The sequence below is a fragment of the Parasteatoda tepidariorum genome, chromosome 2 (assembly GCF_982258835.1).
Source record: "Parasteatoda tepidariorum strain Cologne lab strain chromosome 2, Ptep-v5.0, whole genome shotgun sequence".
Classification (NCBI taxonomy): Eukaryota; Metazoa; Arthropoda; class Arachnida; order Araneae; family Theridiidae; genus Parasteatoda; species Parasteatoda tepidariorum.
The window spans coordinates 17066194-17083596 of record NC_141756.1 but is presented as its reverse complement, the minus strand read 5'-3'; the positions used below and the strand labels follow the sequence as shown (position 1 = coordinate 17083596).

At 27.7% G+C, this 17403-nt stretch overlaps 1 protein-coding gene across 4 annotated transcripts in view; it reads left to right on the top strand.

Annotated features, from left to right (window-relative positions):
* Positions 1-17403, top strand: part of LOC107441582 (oxidation resistance protein 1) — a 151958-nt gene that overhangs the window by 11272 nt on the left and 123283 nt on the right. For 2 of the 4 annotated variants that reach the window (XM_016054904.4, XM_087156909.1), the window contains exon 2: positions 4793-4901. In XM_016054904.4, the coding sequence (XP_015910390.3) occupies positions 4825-4901 (77 nt within the window). In that variant the 5' untranslated portion in view covers positions 4793-4824. Of the gene's footprint in view, positions 1-4792; positions 4902-11933; positions 12274-17403 lie in introns of those variants that run through there. The other 2 variants (XM_087156910.1, XM_071177194.2) reach the window with 2 other exon arrangements.

Sequence of the window (17403 nt, the reverse complement as noted above, 5' to 3'; positions counted from 1 at the left end):
TCTTAATAGGAAAATTCTTTATATCATACGCTATCCTCATGACAACATTCTTACTAGGAATTTCAAAAAAAGAAAATAACTTTTATGAAATTCAACGCTGCTTCCAATTTCTATTAAGTTTAATATCTTAAGGAACTGTATCTTTCGAAGGGAAATTAATTTACTTTTTATGAGAAAGAGTGTCCGGTCCCCTTGTAATGACTCGTTGCTATAGGAACAGTCATAATCACCCATTATACGCTCTAGTTTCACGTAATTTATTTTAACATCTTCTTGATAAGCGAGAACTAGTTTCAGCAACTGATATGAAGTTGCGCATGAGAAGAAAAAGTTTTTCCTATATACAGTCATTAGGAAAAGCAAATACGCTTGAATTCATTATTTTATGCTAATGAATTTGCGCATATAGTAACCAGTGCTAATGATTTCCCCTACTTAGTTTAAGTTCGGATATCTAAAACACTGCAAGCATAACAGCTTATTATATAAAAACGAGTTTTTACTTTTAACTAGTAATATTTAAAAAAAAAAATTTTTTTTTCTCGTCATTATATAATATTTAAATATGCATCAGGAACATGGGAGATTTGACCCAAATTTTACTAGAGTACTTCTCTAATTTTTTTTAACACGTTTGATTTATTTGATAGTTTACAATATTTGTCCTCCTTTTATTATATTACTTTTACTTAAAATATAAATTACCCTTTTTGTAAATGATTTCCCAAATGAGTATAAACTATATCATACTTCCTTACTTAAGGGTAAATTGATCTCTTAAGATAGAGATTTGATAAGATAAGGGCGTGAACCAAAAGAGTAATTAAAACTCTTACAGCAACAATTGGGTACTTACAACTCAAGATGAAAGAGCCGCGATGGCTCAGGGGATAGAGCGTTAGCCTTGCAGTCGATACGAATTCTGCATCCGGCTTGCACCTACTACAGTGCTGATGAAATATCCTCAGTGGTAGACGGATCATGGGTTAGAGTCCCCTTGCCGTCAGGCTAACCGTGGGAGGTTCTTGTGGTCTTCCTCTCCATGTAACGCAATTGCAGGTTAGCTCCGTCAAAAGGCCCTCCACGAAGGCAAATTTCTTCCAATACTCGATTCAGGTGTTCGATTACAAGGCTACGGAGTTAAACATTAGTAGTCGTAAACCCATAAATTGGGGTCGGTAGTTCAACGATGGTTATGAAAAAAAAAAAAAAGAACTCAAGATAAAAAATACTGCTGAAATCAGCTGATTGTGTATGGATGGTTGACTAAATGTAAGCAATTAAAAGCTACTTAAAACCAGAAGAGATTTCAAAAACTTCCGGTGTATCCCTCCGCTTGTGTTATACTTACGAGGTGATATGTGAACAGGTTTCATGTTCTAGGAAGTTTTATTATTGTAAGTTGTGTTTAAATGTACGCGTAATTTTACCATTGATAAAAGTTTTCTGTAATTTATGAATTCTAACAAGTCGTGAGCTTAAAACAAATTAAAAAAAACAAACAAATTTATCCTTTATTTGGCTATATTTGTGTAAAATAGCACCGTTTGTTATATTTTGGGTAGCAACATAGCAAGCTTACGGAGTCTTCATTTGTTGTTTGTTTCGTTGAAAGTTAGATTGAAAGAGCGCGTTATATTGAAAACACTACATGTATAATAATATTGGATGGTGAGTTTTTCCAAGCTTAGGAGTGAAAATCAGTCGGAAGTAGTAACCAAAAGTTTTACGACCCTAAGCGCTTAGCTTTACACGGTCAACAACTATTCATAAATAAGACAGCGAGTTACTATTAGGCTTGGTTTCTTATCAGGCTAAATCCGTTTTCAGATCAAATTTAGTTCGGTACCTGCCAGTGACGTCACGCTTGGGTGTCGCACCTGATCGGCTGCTAAATCGTGACGTCAGCAAATGCCACAATTTATCAGTCAATGAGGTTCGACACTAACCTGTGACGTCACTGGCTGGTACCCATTTAAATTTATAAAGAAATGATTGAAATCATAGTTGAAATAATAATACAACAGAAGTATAAAAACTTATTTATTGACGGAAAGTAACGAAATTGAATAAATTCAGAATTGAATTTTGTGTGTATTTGAAATCTGAACCATTTAAAAATAATTCTGTTATTTATTTTATGTTCGTTACCTGGTTTTATAATATTTGTTAGTTTTTTTTCTTTTTTCCTGTTAATGTCTCTTCTCAATTACCTCTTCCTGCTAAAAATTTTGATTTAGTCAATGATTTAATTTAGCCTTCCTTAGCCATTTTGTAAAACAGCTTAAAAGGTACATTAAAACAAAGAATGTGAAACATTAGGTATGCTGGTGTTTAATATATTAATCTAAGTAAATAGGGAGTTCATTTTTTTGATTATATATTAATGGTAGAGGCAAAAAAGAAAAGAACTTTTCTCCAGGAGCGTGATACCATATGGAATTTCCCCAAGATTTTCCTTGAAAATGGCAGATAGACAAAGACAACGTAGAATTTGAGAGCTACATAAATGTTTAAACATAAAAAAAAAGATAGTGTTCGTCAACCCCCCTCCTGTGTTTCTCATATATTCGAAACTTTACTAGATATGTTTACGAATTAGTAGTATTATATTCCAAAATATATAAAAAATACTTATTTTTCAAAATTTCTTATGTATCCAAAATTTTACTAGATATGCTTACGAATTAGTAATATTATATTCCAAAATATGAAAAAAATGCTTATTTTTTAAAATTTCTTATGTATCCAAAATGTTACTAGTTATGTTTACGAATTAGTAGTATTATATTCCAAAATATATATAAAAAATACTTATTTTTTTAAAATTTTTCATATATCCAAAATGTTACTAGATATGCTTACGAATTAACAGTATTATATTCCAAAATATATAAAAAAAAAATAATTTTTAAAATTTTTTTTTTAGATTTCTGATCTCAGAGATCAGAAAAAATTCTAACTCATCTTTCAAAATTATTTACACTATATGATTTCGAATAATTATTTTACAACCGCCAAGTGGATCTTAAGCATTTTAAATAATGTGTTATTTGGCAAACTGAATTTAGAAATTTTACAAATAAATAATTTCGATTTACCTGAATGTTCTTCTGGAACATTCAAAACTCTTAAAATTCCGATCAGAATTGGCCTCATTTGATAAATTTGTTGGCTTAAAAGTAATGTTGATAAGTGTAAAACAAAACTTCTTCCCAAAACTTTAGAAGCACTGGATGATAAATTATTTTTAAACGAAATATTTAATCCTAATAACCAACGCTAGTTAGGAATTAGCATTCTACAATTTCCTGTTCAGCCTTTACCTACTCAGAGCATCAATCTAAGGTTAAATCTGAAATTTCAGAGGAGTGGAACCTCTCCCTGCCATCTCTGGTAAAGAGCCGGGCATTTCGTTTTCAACTGTGACAGAGCCTCACGAACGACATTTTCAAGATTGGCAAGTGGACACAAAAAGAGTCTCTCGTTCTTTGAGAGATATTTGCAGTCTACTCTGAAAGTCAAGCTCACCCGGCCTCTAAAGAACACATTTTGGACAGCTTGGATCTTTTCAGGGGGGACTTCTTCCCTTTTGGTTCTTGACTTTCAGAGGATTAAATCTCTAATGGATCTTGTGTGACTTCGTCAGACCGTTCGAGGATAAGCAACAATAACAGCAATTAGCACTTATTATAAGAGTCACCTTAAAAGAGACTTTATTTAGTATTTAACTTGAGAGACTTTATTTAGTATTCTTGTGTGACTTCGTCAGACCGTTCGAGGATAAGCAACAATAACAGCAATTAGCATTTATTATAAGAGTCACCTTAAAAGAGACTTTATTTAGTATTTAACTTGAGAGACTTTATTTAGTATTCTTGTGTGACTTCGTCAGATCGTTCGAGGATAAGCAACAATAACAGCAATTAGCATTTATTATAAGAGTCACCTTAAAAGAGACTTTATTTAGTATTTAACTTGAGAGACTTTATTTAGTATTCTTGTGTGACTTCGTCAGATCGTTCGAGGATAAGCAACAATAACAGCAATTAGCATTTATTATAAGAGTCACCTTAAAAGAGACTTTATTTAGTATTTAACTTGAGAGACTTTATTTAGTATTCTTGTGTGACTTCGTCAGACCGTTCGAGGATAAGCAACAATAACAGCAATTAGCATTTATTATAAGAGTCACCTTAAAAGAGACTTTATTTAGTATTTAACTTGAGAGACTTTATTTAGTATTCTTGTGTGACTTCGTCAGATCGTTCGAGGATAAGCAACAATAACAGCAGTTAGCATTTATTATAAGAGTCACCTTAAAAGAGACTTAATTTAGTATTTAACTTGAGAGACTTTATTTAGTATTCTTGTGTGACTTCGTCAGATCGTTCGAGGATAAGCAACAATAACAGCAATTAGCATTTATTATAAGAGTCACCTTAAAAGAGACTTAATTTAGTATTTAACTTGAGAGACTTTATTTAGTATTCTTGTGTGACTTCGTCAGACCGTTCGAGGATAAGCAACAATAACAGCAATTAGCATTTATTATAAGAGTCACCTTAAAAGAGACTTTATTTAGTATTTAACTTGAGAGACTTTATTTAGTATTCTTGTGTGACTTCGTCAGATCGTTCGAGGATAAGCAACAATAACAGCAATTAGCATTTATTATAAGAGTCACCTTAAAAGAGACTTAGTATTTAGTATTTAAATTTTTATGTTGTGAATATGGGAAGTATATGAATTCATAATATTTAGTTTTTAATAATTTTATTTTTTGTTCTAGGGCGTTAAAAAAAGGAGTGATGGGCCCTTGAGATGTCGTTGCCCTCCAGACAGAGGTCCCTGCGCGAGCGAATTCAATCAGCCTCACGTGGAATCGGTATCTCGTGGCAGTAAGTATATCTTATTTCACTTTACTTCACTTAATTTAAGATGATTTAGATTTTATTTTGTATTTATAAAAGATGCATAAAATGGTTTCTTTTGTTGAAACTTAATGTCTTCAAAACAAACCAAAAGAATACAAATAAAGTAAGAATTACTAAAGTAAAATTGATGTTGTGTATTAAGTGCCTATTCATTGGGATATTTGTGATTATGGTAAATTTTGACAAACACGGATTGAGTTATAATACATGAAGAGCTTAGTGGAAGAACCGGCTAAGTGACGTTCTTAAAATAATTGAGATTTCTCAGGAAAAATCTTACTTTAATCTTATTTAAATATATAATATTCATTTATATAGCTAAATCTATTAATTCCGAAGATACTAAATGGAAGAACCAGCTGAAGGACATTATTTGAGTATTTTTTGGGTGGAAGAACCGGTCAAGTGATTCGGCGACAAATAATCAATAAACTAGAAAATCTTTTGCTTGTGCACAGTGGACCAGAAGACCATGATCTTTGGCCAAAAGTCAAAATTAAATTTTCAATTAAAATATGTGTAGGCAGTTTTAATATCGCCCAAATTAAGTATTCATAATCATTCCAAACATTATAATTTACTTTTTGGACCAACGAGAGTACAATGTAGTGAAAAATATGTTAAAAACATTTTTTTTAAATGTAACTTTCAAATTTATATTTCGGAAATATATATAGGAATTTCACCTTACTGTTGCATTTTTATCATTTTTATTTTATTTTATTAATTAGTCTCAAATTATAGTACAATTTTTCAATTTGTTGGATTAGGTAATACTCTTGACAAACTTATAGTTTATATCTTATCATTTGACATTTTACAATGTTTGAATCACTTTCGAAACTTATCTCCAAAAAGTTCCACGAGGTAATTAGCTAAACTTTTTTTTGTTGTCTTCTTTGATGTGTCTTCTTTCGAAAAAACCTGCTCCATTTTGCCCATATTGCAAAGGTGAACTAAATGTACCGAAAAACAAAAATTATGTTTTTTTTCATGTTTTCGCTTTATTTTGTAATTAATTAACGCTATTTTGTAATATTACTTCGGAAATATAATTTGCTTTTCATTTTTAATATAAAATTACGAAAATTATTCTATTTTCATTGCTATATTTAATTACTTAAACGTGCTATATTATTTTTACTTTATTTTTGCTCGCCATATTTCAGCCGCCATTTCGTTTGTTTTTTGGAATTTTTAGTGTATTTCAAAATTTCAACTATGAATTCAATTTACCAGCACATAAAAACCCCCAAATTTTGAAACAAATTTTATCGAAATACTAATTTTGGCCACGAAACCTTGGATGCTGGCCCACTGTGGCTTGGTATAGAACGCTAAGGCGTGGAGAGAGAAAAATGGGTGAAAATGAAGAACTTGAAAAAGCAGCTTCCATATATTAAGGAAGAGTATGTATTTTTTTACGAATCAATAATTAAAAAAGACGAAAAAAAAAAACCCCTTAAATAGCTTTAACATACAAGTTGTTTTTGTTTCTGGTTCACATTAGTTTGTGTTTCAGAGACATAAAAAGGGGGAACATATAAACTTTAGCACTCATTTACTCAAATTCACTAAAATGTCATTTAGCCAGTTCTTCCACTAAGCTCTTCATTTACGTTTAGTTAACTGTTCTTTTGCTGATTTAAATTCAAAAGATTATCCGTTCGTATAGTATCGGTAAAGTATTTGCTTTTCAAAAGTTTATCCGTTGTATCTAATAATACAAAGTCAACAAAAAAGGCAAAGAATAACAAGAAAAAGGAAGCTGCGCACTAATGTTTCTATAGAGTAGGCAAATTTATAGTAGATCTAAGAAAAGAATTTGTAACACTGTGATATTATTTTGTTAAAAATGTTGATAAAACTATTAATGACATTTGTAATTATTTTCGAGAAATACAATTAGGATTGTAGCAAATTTTGACTACCACGAATTAGCTTAGGAGCAACAAGCGAAAAATCAAAGCTATAAAATAAGTACCCTATTCAAAAGCAACGAGAAAAAAAAGTATGTTTTTAAGTACTAATCTAGAGAAAAAACTTAAACGATGGCTAAAAGTACAGAATCAGTTATACTGCGCCGCTTTATTCACCAAAAATGATTATAAAGTTCTAAATTAGAAATGATTATAAAGTAATCGCAGGTACTTTTTTTTAGGAAGTTTAAGCTGCTCGTACAAATCTTTTAAAAAAGAGTCTTTTTTTCTCGATCAGTGTCGTTATTAGTTGTAAAATAAAGTACACTGTAAAAAATTTCTGATAAAATTATGGAAAAAGTAACGGCATTCAGGATGCCGGTACTTTCTACAGTAAAATAACATACATGATGTATTGTAATTTTTACAGTAATATTTACTGTAAAATCACTGTAGTTTAAAAATTATTACTATGAAAATTACACTATAAAATTGTACGGTGAAAATGTTTATATTGTAAAATGGGTTTCACGAATGATACATCTAAGGTGCCTGTACCACAGTAATTTGAAGTTTATGAGGCTGTTCTTTCCTAGAAAAAAGTTTTTTTTTTAATTTTAAAGTCAGTATTTTTTTTTTTTTTTTTTTTACTTTCCATCAATATTGATCTAAGAAAACACCATTTTGTCTGCATTGCTGATTGACATGTAAGTGTTTGAGGAGAGTATTTGAAATTATCCATATTGATTTTATGCAATGTCCCCATTTGTCTCTGTAGATGAAACTAATGGATTCTACCACGGAATATGCAATGAAAAAAAATGTTATTTCATTTTTGGCATAATAATTTTAGTTATTGATTTTTGAGCTTTAATTTGAAACTTGCATTAATGGTAGATGCATAAATGCAATATGTTGAAGCCAAATTAGAAGGAAATGATTGATGCATATGAGATTCTTTGAATAGTTAGTAATATTTTTGTTTGTTTTTGTATTGCTTTGATTCATATAAAATTCAATAATTTAATTATCTTTAAAGCTGTTTCGGAGAAGAAAAGGTGAGGCGATCACTTTAAGCTTTTGTTAATCTTGATGGTAGTTTTTCAAGGCATTTATTAAAAACAACCTATTATATTTTACTTATAATTTTTTTATTTGAATTTAATTAAAGTTATTTTAATCCTACTTAAGTAATTATAATTAACAATTAATTAATATATTATAATTAGTAATTAATTAATATATTATAATTAATAATTAATTAACATATTATAATTATAATTAATAATTAACAGATTTTAACTATAATTAATTAATAAGCTATAATTGAAATTATTTTAATTATAAGTATTCAAATTATAAGTATTCAATTGTAATTAATAATTAATATTTTTTTTATTTATAATTAATATATTTTAATTATAATTGATATACTTTAATTATAATTAATTAATTATAATTGATATATTTTAATTATAATTAATTAATTATAATTGATATATTTTATTTATAATTAATTAATTATAATTGATATATTTTAATTATAATTAATTAATTAATTATAAATTGTAATTATAATTGATTAATAATAAATTTTAATTATAATTAATTAGTTTGTTATAATTAAAATTACCTTAAGTATAATTAATTAAAAAAATTTTTTTTTGAAAAACTGAAATGCTGTCATTTTGCCCGTATAGGTTGAGTAAATTAGCGAGAAATTTTAAAGTAAAATCATTCCAGATTTTGAACAAGTATTAATTCTACACAGGCATAAACCATAACGGCATTAAAACAACTTAACTTAAACCTTTATTTTCTTCCACAACCAATGCAATCTTTGTATGCCTATTTTTTACACATCAAAGCTCTTATTCACATTGTTATTTAATTAAATATTTATGTAATGCTGGTTTCACAGTTTTCCATTGTCATCTATACATTTTTATTGGCTGGAAAATCACATTGTAGGATGCAGTTTTTCCACATTGATTTTCAAATTGGTTTGGTTGTCATCAGCATAAAATTGATATAAGTCATAAAGTTATTGTTTTCCTATTAATATTTTTGTTTCCCTAATTTAAAGGTTAAAATTAACTTTACCGATGTTATTACGTTTTTGATTTTGTTTCTCTAAATTAAGAGTTTAGGAAGATTGTTTTTATTATAATTATTATTAGAATAATGTAATTCTACTTTGCGTTTTAAGATAAAGTTTTTAAATCGGTGTCTGATCTTATTAATTATTTTACAATTGTTATTTTTTACATTAATATACTATTATGAATTACGGTTAAAGAGTTAAATGATTTATCTAATTGATTAACTTTCAGCTTCATGGCACAAAGTGATAAATGCAAAAATTTTATTTAAAATACATCCGTCCATTTGGTAACCAAAAATATTAAATAATATTAAATAACAGAACAGTTGTGAACTCACCAACTTAATAGCAATATATATATATATATATATATATATATATATATATATATATATATATATATATATATATATATATATATATATATATATATATATATATATATATATATATATATATATATATATATATATATATACATATAAATAATTTTTTTTTTTTTTTTTTTTTACCTTTTCGGAAGAGAACTTTTGCGTTTGCCAATTTGTAAAACAATACAAAAGTGAATACAATAAAGCATGAATCAACTTTAAGCACATTTTATTACAAAATCCAAAATAAAGAGTTAAACCAAAAAGAAAATTAATTTTTACTAAGAAAACTTGTTAAAAATGCTTATAAAAGTAGGCTTTTTAAATCAATGCGTTAATTATTAAAACATTATTTTTGAACTATTAGAATTATTAAAACATTAGTTTTTATGACTATAACTTTTATTGTAGGGACTGTTTTGTTATGTTCGTTATGACTGTTTTTTACGACTTCTGTTGCATAGTTTGTTTTAACTAGTTACATTTCTCACCAAATCAAATTTGGATTTAAAACAATTGATAAAATCAGTTCGGTTTGCTATTAGCAATTCTCTAATGTTTTTTTTTTAAAATAGGATTTTATTTTTTAAAAAAATGTGCCTGTTTTAATTTATTTTAATTAGGTTAGTTTCAATAGGGTAAAAACTTTTCTCTAACCTCATGTATAAATTTATATACATGAATTTTTTTACCATTAAAAGTAATTAATAAATGCAGACGATATTCTAAGTTATGAAATCAGACACAAAAACGTACTTTCTCTGAATTAACATACCTTTTTTTCGACAGATTCCGATTTCTGACTCCCAAAATGTAGGGGGTAGCAGCAATTTGAAAAATATGGTTCCAATAGTTTGGTCAAGAGAAGGCTGCAAAGTCTGGACACCTTAATGTAAATTTTTTTGTGTGCATATTTCACTATATCTGGAGACCTTTTTAAGCGAATTGGCAAATTCCATATTGGCAAATTCCAAATGGCCATTCCATGCAAAAAAATAACCTTTTATAAATATTTATAACTATTTTATTTAAGAACAGTCGAAACATTTTTGAATCGTAAAGTATACAATTTTTTGCTTCGTTTTAAAAAATATAATTTTACATGACACAATACAAAATTTGAGCGAAATTAGTCGTATAGTTCTTAATAAATCGAATTTTGAAAAAGTCATATTTTTCAAATTCAATACCTTAGGAAATATTCGATCTATTTAGCTCAAATTTTGTATTGTTTCCTGTAAAATTATATTGCTTAAAATAATGCAAAAAATTGCATACCTTACAATTCAAAAATTGTTTGACCATTATTAATTTAAAAAAAAATATCAAGTATTTACTAAAAATTATTTTTTACACGAAATTATCTTTGGATAAACGAATTTCATATTTGAGTGTGAAATTTGTTTTATTTCTATTATTTTTTTCGATTATTTATTCGAAATTTCTATTATTTTTTTCACTTAAGAAATTCTCGATTTATAGCGAAATGTGCAAAAAGTAAAATTAGCATTAAGGGGTCCTAAATTTGGAGAACTCTCCTGACTTAACTATTGTGCCCTATTTCCCAGATTGCGGCTATCACCTATATTTTGTGAGGTCAAAAGCTTGAATCAGTCGAAAAGAAAGTATGTTTATTCAGAGAAAGTACTCTTTTGTGTCAGATTTCGTAACATAAGATATCGTGTGCACTAACTAATTAGCATATTTGAAGTCGCCTCTTCAAGCCATTAAGATTGAGTCATAAATCTTGAAAATTCGATCATTAGATCAAAAGTTAATAAGGATGGTCCATTTTTGATTGGCACTCAGTACATTAATTAGTATTATCGAAACTTTTTTTAAAAGATATTCTTCCAGAAATGAATACACGCAATATCTTTTTATGTTATTTATTTATGTTATTTCTATATCCATGCTGACATATATGCACACAATGACAATAACAAATAATAAGATAAACTATTGGGTCTTTTCACGACGCTCACGTAATAAAATTCATACGCCGTATTAAAAATTTCTTTTCAAAACTTGCAATTATAGGAAATAACGATCGAGCAATAATAATGAACTATTTCGTTTTCCTAACTCATTAAAACAAATTTTCTAAAGAAGTTTGAATATTATGTTCGACAAGAGGTTAGAAAGTCATATTAAGTCACGTTTTTTCTGATACACATAAAGGCTAATGTAAGGGTACGTAAATGCCACAAAAGATATTACAATCTCAAGTAAAATTTATTATTTTCAAATAGATTTTGCTTTATTGCTGTCTTGATATAGATTTTATGAACACTATATCTTTAATAGGAAAACAGCATAAATTTGTTTTGTTCTCATTCCAGATATACTTCAGAAAGTTAATTATTATAACATTCTTCTGCATGAAGAATTTAGTTTTTTTGGATCTTTAATGTATTTAATGCTGGTTTTTTTGTGAAAAATCTATTCACTTTAATTTTTTGTTGTTGAAAAACTGAAATGTTATTTCAATTTGAAAAATACAGCGAGAAAGAAAGTAAAAAGTTTTACAAACAATGCAACAGGAGTATTGGAATATTTCGCTGACGCATTTAAGATTAATTCTTAATAACTTATCCTTGACAAAATGTAAATGTTCAGCTGATTCTTTGAGAAGCGTGTCATGATATTTAGATATTGACGCTGTTTCTACTATCGTTATAAGTTGAACATTTCCTTATCTCTATGTGAGTGGTGAAGATTGAATATGAATTGTTATTTAAATCCAAATGTTTTATTAGGATTTTTGTGCAACTGGTAGGTGGGATATGTCATTTTATAGTGTTAAAAATGCTATTTAGATATTGACGCTGCTTCTACTATCGTTATAAGTTGAACATTTTCTTATCTCTATGTGAGTGATGAAGATTGAATATGAATTGTTATTTAAATCCAAAAGTCTTATTAGGATTTTTGTGTAACTGGTAGGTCAGATATCTCATTTTATAGTGTTAAAAATGCTTTTAAATACAAATATTGCTTTGATCAAGTTTTTAGAAGACAAAAAAATTATAATTAGTTTTCATTTTGCAACGAATTTAAATTTGTAACGAATTGTTTTTAAATTTTCTCAAATTTAAAGTCAACATTAAAAATATTCTCTCGTATTTAGCTTTCGTTTGATCCATATATTTTGCTCGTTTTATCTCTTCTTAACATAAGAATTTTCCCTCGTCAATACTATTTAAATCATATTATTTCGTTAGATTTCTGCCAAAACGATGTGTTCATTTCTAAATTTCTTATGGTAAATAACGTATAAATTGAACGTCTAAATGCAGGGAAATTGTAATGAGCTATCATGTTAAGTTAATTTAACCTATTTTTTTGAAAAAAATAAAATAAAAAAATATATAAATCCAAAATAAATTATGGTCGTTGTTGATATTTTTGAAATAAAAAGTGTATTATTTTTTTGGTAAACGTTTTGTGGTAGGAAGTAGTTGCTAAACCATAATCATTTATGCATATTTAAATTTCCATGTTTAAATTTATGGACATTTAAATTAAATTTTTTATTATTCGTAAAAAAGACATAAATATACGATTTTTTTATCGTTTCTTTAAATAATACATAATAGAGATTTTTATTGCTTCTTAAAATTAAAAGAATAGATGTTTCATTGTTTATTACTCTTTATGTATAATTTTGAGTAATAACTCGTTAATGATTTTCCTTCCGCAAAAATCAAGTTTCTCAGGCCATTTTTAAAAATCTCTTAAATGTCTCCAGAAGAAAAATTACGTAATGAAAACCACACACATATCTTCGAATATGTTAAAAACTAATTAAAGAAATTCTATATACATATTGAAGTTTAAAAAAAGATTTGATAAGTTACGAAATCTAGTTTAAAAATGTCATACATATTTTTAAATTATTGAAATCTTTCTATAACTACTTGATGAACTAATTATTAAAAATAAATCATGTACAACACTTTTTGTATTATCACCGTAAACATGTATTTTTAAAATCCTTGTAAAAAATGAAAGCTAAAAAGTATACCCATTAAGAATTGAACTTAAAAAACAAGTAGGATACAAAAACTGCCGAATCACTACCGGAAAAGGTGCGATGACATTTTAAAACTTACATTTTTTAAATGATGCAGAATTCTAAATTGAATATTTTAAACTTGTTTTTGTTTATAACTTGTTTAATTATAAAATTTAGAAACTGGTTTAATTATAAAATTTAGAATACCAACGAATTCTAATTACTAATCCTTCCTAATATCATTATATTTAATAATCTAATATATATAATTCTCTTACGTGGCTCTCAAATTTTGGCTGTATTTCTTTTCCACCGGTGGCAACTTTTGCTTTGTTTTGTTTACGTTTTGAAAACACCAAAGCATTCTGCCTCTTAATGATGTGTTTCTGATTAAGAATTAAGGATGGATTTAAGAAGAGCTGTGAAGTATTATTGCAGTAACATTTACTTTATTTTTTTCATTTATAGAGAGAACAGTCGGCAGAGAATTCTGTTAGGTTAAAAAACATTTTGCTAAAAAAAAGAACGAATTCTAAAAGAAATAAAAATAAACAACTTAAAAAATAAAAATGCTTTTGCCAGCCATAGAATTTTTTGAAAGTTAACTTAGCAACATAAATCAAAATGACATAGAAGCACAACTAGATCAAAATTATGATACCTGAGCGCTTGACGTAACAAATCCTTCAATTCTATAAGTGTTGTATCACCAAATGCCCAAATTCTTACAGTTTACAACTTCATATTAAACTTCTGTTGTGTGTCTGAATACTGACATTTAGAACAAAATTAAGGTTTAGAATTGCCTCGGAGAAATTTAAATTGTTAACAATGACTTAAACAAAAAGTTTTATTTTAACTGACAAATACTATATTATAATTTTAACTTTTTCTATGACTATACTCATTTTCTTACTCTTTTCTTTGCTTTTTATGCATTTTATATTTTTGTGATAAAATAAAAAAACTTATAGTTGTTTTGATTCTGAACACTGATGAAAACACAAAATGATGGGCTTCATCAACAATCAAAAATATAAACATTTATTTTACAAATTCCATATTATTAGGGTGGCGCCCTTCAGAGAATTAAAAATACAGAATTATCTTCATCGAAGCCGATGCTTTACATCCGGCTTTCAGTGGCAGACTACTATTTCATATTGTTTAACAACACATGGCTTTAACCCTCTGGTGGGAAAGACTTTAAAATAAAACTTACAACAGTTACTTTTCTCAACAACTGAAATTTGGAATAGTGTGATTAAGAAAAATATGTGAACTGTTTGCAATTTCAAATTAATATTGAAATATACAGGTTTAGAATTTTCTACAGTGAAAAGTTTTCGGAACTTGAGTATTCAAAAAAGTATACAAAAGCTAGACGTTAAGAACGTATCCAATGAGCGAGCAAAGCGAGCATTGGATTGCGAAGCAATCCGAAATGAAATGCGAAAGTAGTTCTGGGGGTTGGCGAGAGCCAGCGAGCAGGGGGCGAAGCCTCCTAGTTTATAGAAAATATATATTTATGAAATAAAAGAAAATTCTTCAAAGATTTACAGCATTATTCATTCAACAATCCGCTTTCGAAATAAAAATACTGGGAAAACATCATTTTTCAATTAAGTTTATTTTTAAACTTTATGATTCTTGGTGTATTTACATTCTGAATTTATTCATTTTTATAAAATCCTATGTCTGCTTTTAAAATTAAATTTTCATTCAAATAATAAAAGCTTTTTCCAGATTCATTCATAAATTTATTTTGACCTTTTTAAGAAACTTCAAGATGAAAAATATGTGCAATAAGATCAGTTCAAGCTGTGTTTTCCTTTAAGATTTAAAATAAGCTTAGTCTGAAAATTGTCAACCCAAGGATCTATTGTTTTTATTCTAGAATTTTGATCCTCTGAGTCGGGAGAGAATTTTAAGGATTACTGTAAAAAAAAAAATCAACAGTTTTAAGCTGCTTTTGTTAATATATAATCACTTAACCTTTTTAGATTTTATGTCACGTGTTCTGATAACATTTACGCAAAAATCAAGGAAAACGGATTTCTCTTATAATTACTAACCATTTCTATTACACTGTTTGTCTTATTTAATACTTGCTGCTTGTGGTGAGCAGCTGGTCGTTTACTCGTAATCACCGCTTTGTGTCTGCCTTGGTAAAAAAGTATTAGCTAGCATTACTGACTCTTAGACTAATCAGCCCGATAATTACAAAATATCTAAATGGATCTTTTTTATTTATTTTTATTAATTCACAATTAACACACAGACCAAATTTTGACTTCCATCTTGATAAAAACACGTTGTTTAATTTTATAGTCAATTAGGCTAATGACTCTGATAATAACAAAATATCGAAATGAAACTTTTTTTTATTTATTTTTATTAATTCACAATTTACGCATGGACCATTGTGATTTCTATCTTGGTAAAAACGCAGTCAATTAGGCTAATGACTCCGATAATAACAAAATATCTAAATGAAGCTTTTTTTTATTTATTTTTATTAATTCACAATTAACACACGGGCCATTGTGATTTCTATCTTGGTAAAAACGCGTTGTCTAGTTTTACAGTCAATTAGGATAATGACTCTGATAATAACAAAATATCGAAATGAAACTTTTTTTTATTTATTTTTATTAATTCACAATTTACACATGGACCATTGTGATTTCTATCTTGGTAAAAACGCGTTGTCTAGCTTTACAGTCAATTAGGCTAATGACTCCGATAATAACAAAAAATCTAAATGAAGCTTTTTTTAATTTATTTTTATTAATTCACAATTACAACCGGACCATTGTGATTTCTATCTTGGTAAAAACGCGTTGTCTAGCTATACAGTCAATTAGGCTAATGATAGCAAAATATCGAAATGAAACTTTTAAAGTTTTTCTTTATATCTGATAAGGAGCATATGGTCCAATTTTCAGACTTGTTTTTTTTTTTGGTGAAAGCGCTTTGTTCAGCTTCAAGGTTCATTAGGAAAACTGATCCGATAATAACAAAAATATAGAAACGAAACTTTCTTATTTTCCCGTAAGGGACCAAATGTCTATCTTGGTAAAAATGCGTTTAAACGTTACTGTCAATTTTTTTCCTAATGATTTCGTTAAAAAAAAAAATCATCTAAACGTACTTAACAATAAGTTCTTTAAAAAACTAACAACATACCTACTGGTATACAAAAATAGTTTTCCTTAACAGTAAACATTGTACGAATTCTTATAAATTCACAAAAAAATAATAATGATCATGATATCATTGATCAAATCATGATAGTTAATTTCTATTACAAATAATACCTTTCTGATGAGAGTACAATAGGGTACAATAGGGTACTTGCACTTTAAGAAGAAGATTACAAATTTTCCTTGCCATATAATGCAAATGCGGGTTATTTCCCTCAAGAAATCCTCCACGAAGGCAATTTTCTCCCAATGCTTCACCCAGGAGTTCCCTTGTCTTCTGGATTGGGTGCAAAATTACAAGTCTACGAGTTGAACATTAGTAGCCGTAAATCCAAAAAACATGGGCCGGCTGTTCAACGACGGTTATAAAATAAAATGTAATAAAAGGCTTAGAATCAAAATATTTGTAGCTTAAATTAGGAAATATTTAGTTATGCTATATTTTGAAAATATGAATTTATTTTATTTCATCCTGTACAAAACAGCTTCCGATTTCTAAAGCTAATAAAAACGCGATTGTCAATATATTTATGCTTTTTAAAACTTGCTTTATGAACTAAATTAATTTAAATCATTGTTTATCTAAGGATAGAGTTTTTATTAATCTACAATATTCTCAAAATTACAATTTTTTCAAAATAAGTATGAAAAGGAAAAAAAAGGTTAAAGCTTTATTTATAAACATTAAATTAACCTTTGATTTTCTCTACGAGCAATAAACTTGCCACAAATTGAAAGAAAACTGAGCAAAATCAGTACTTATCTTGTTTGTGTACTTCTACAGTATAAGCATCATCCATAAGTGAGGTAATTTGCATAAATTCCAGAACTGAAAATAGTTCTTTCTT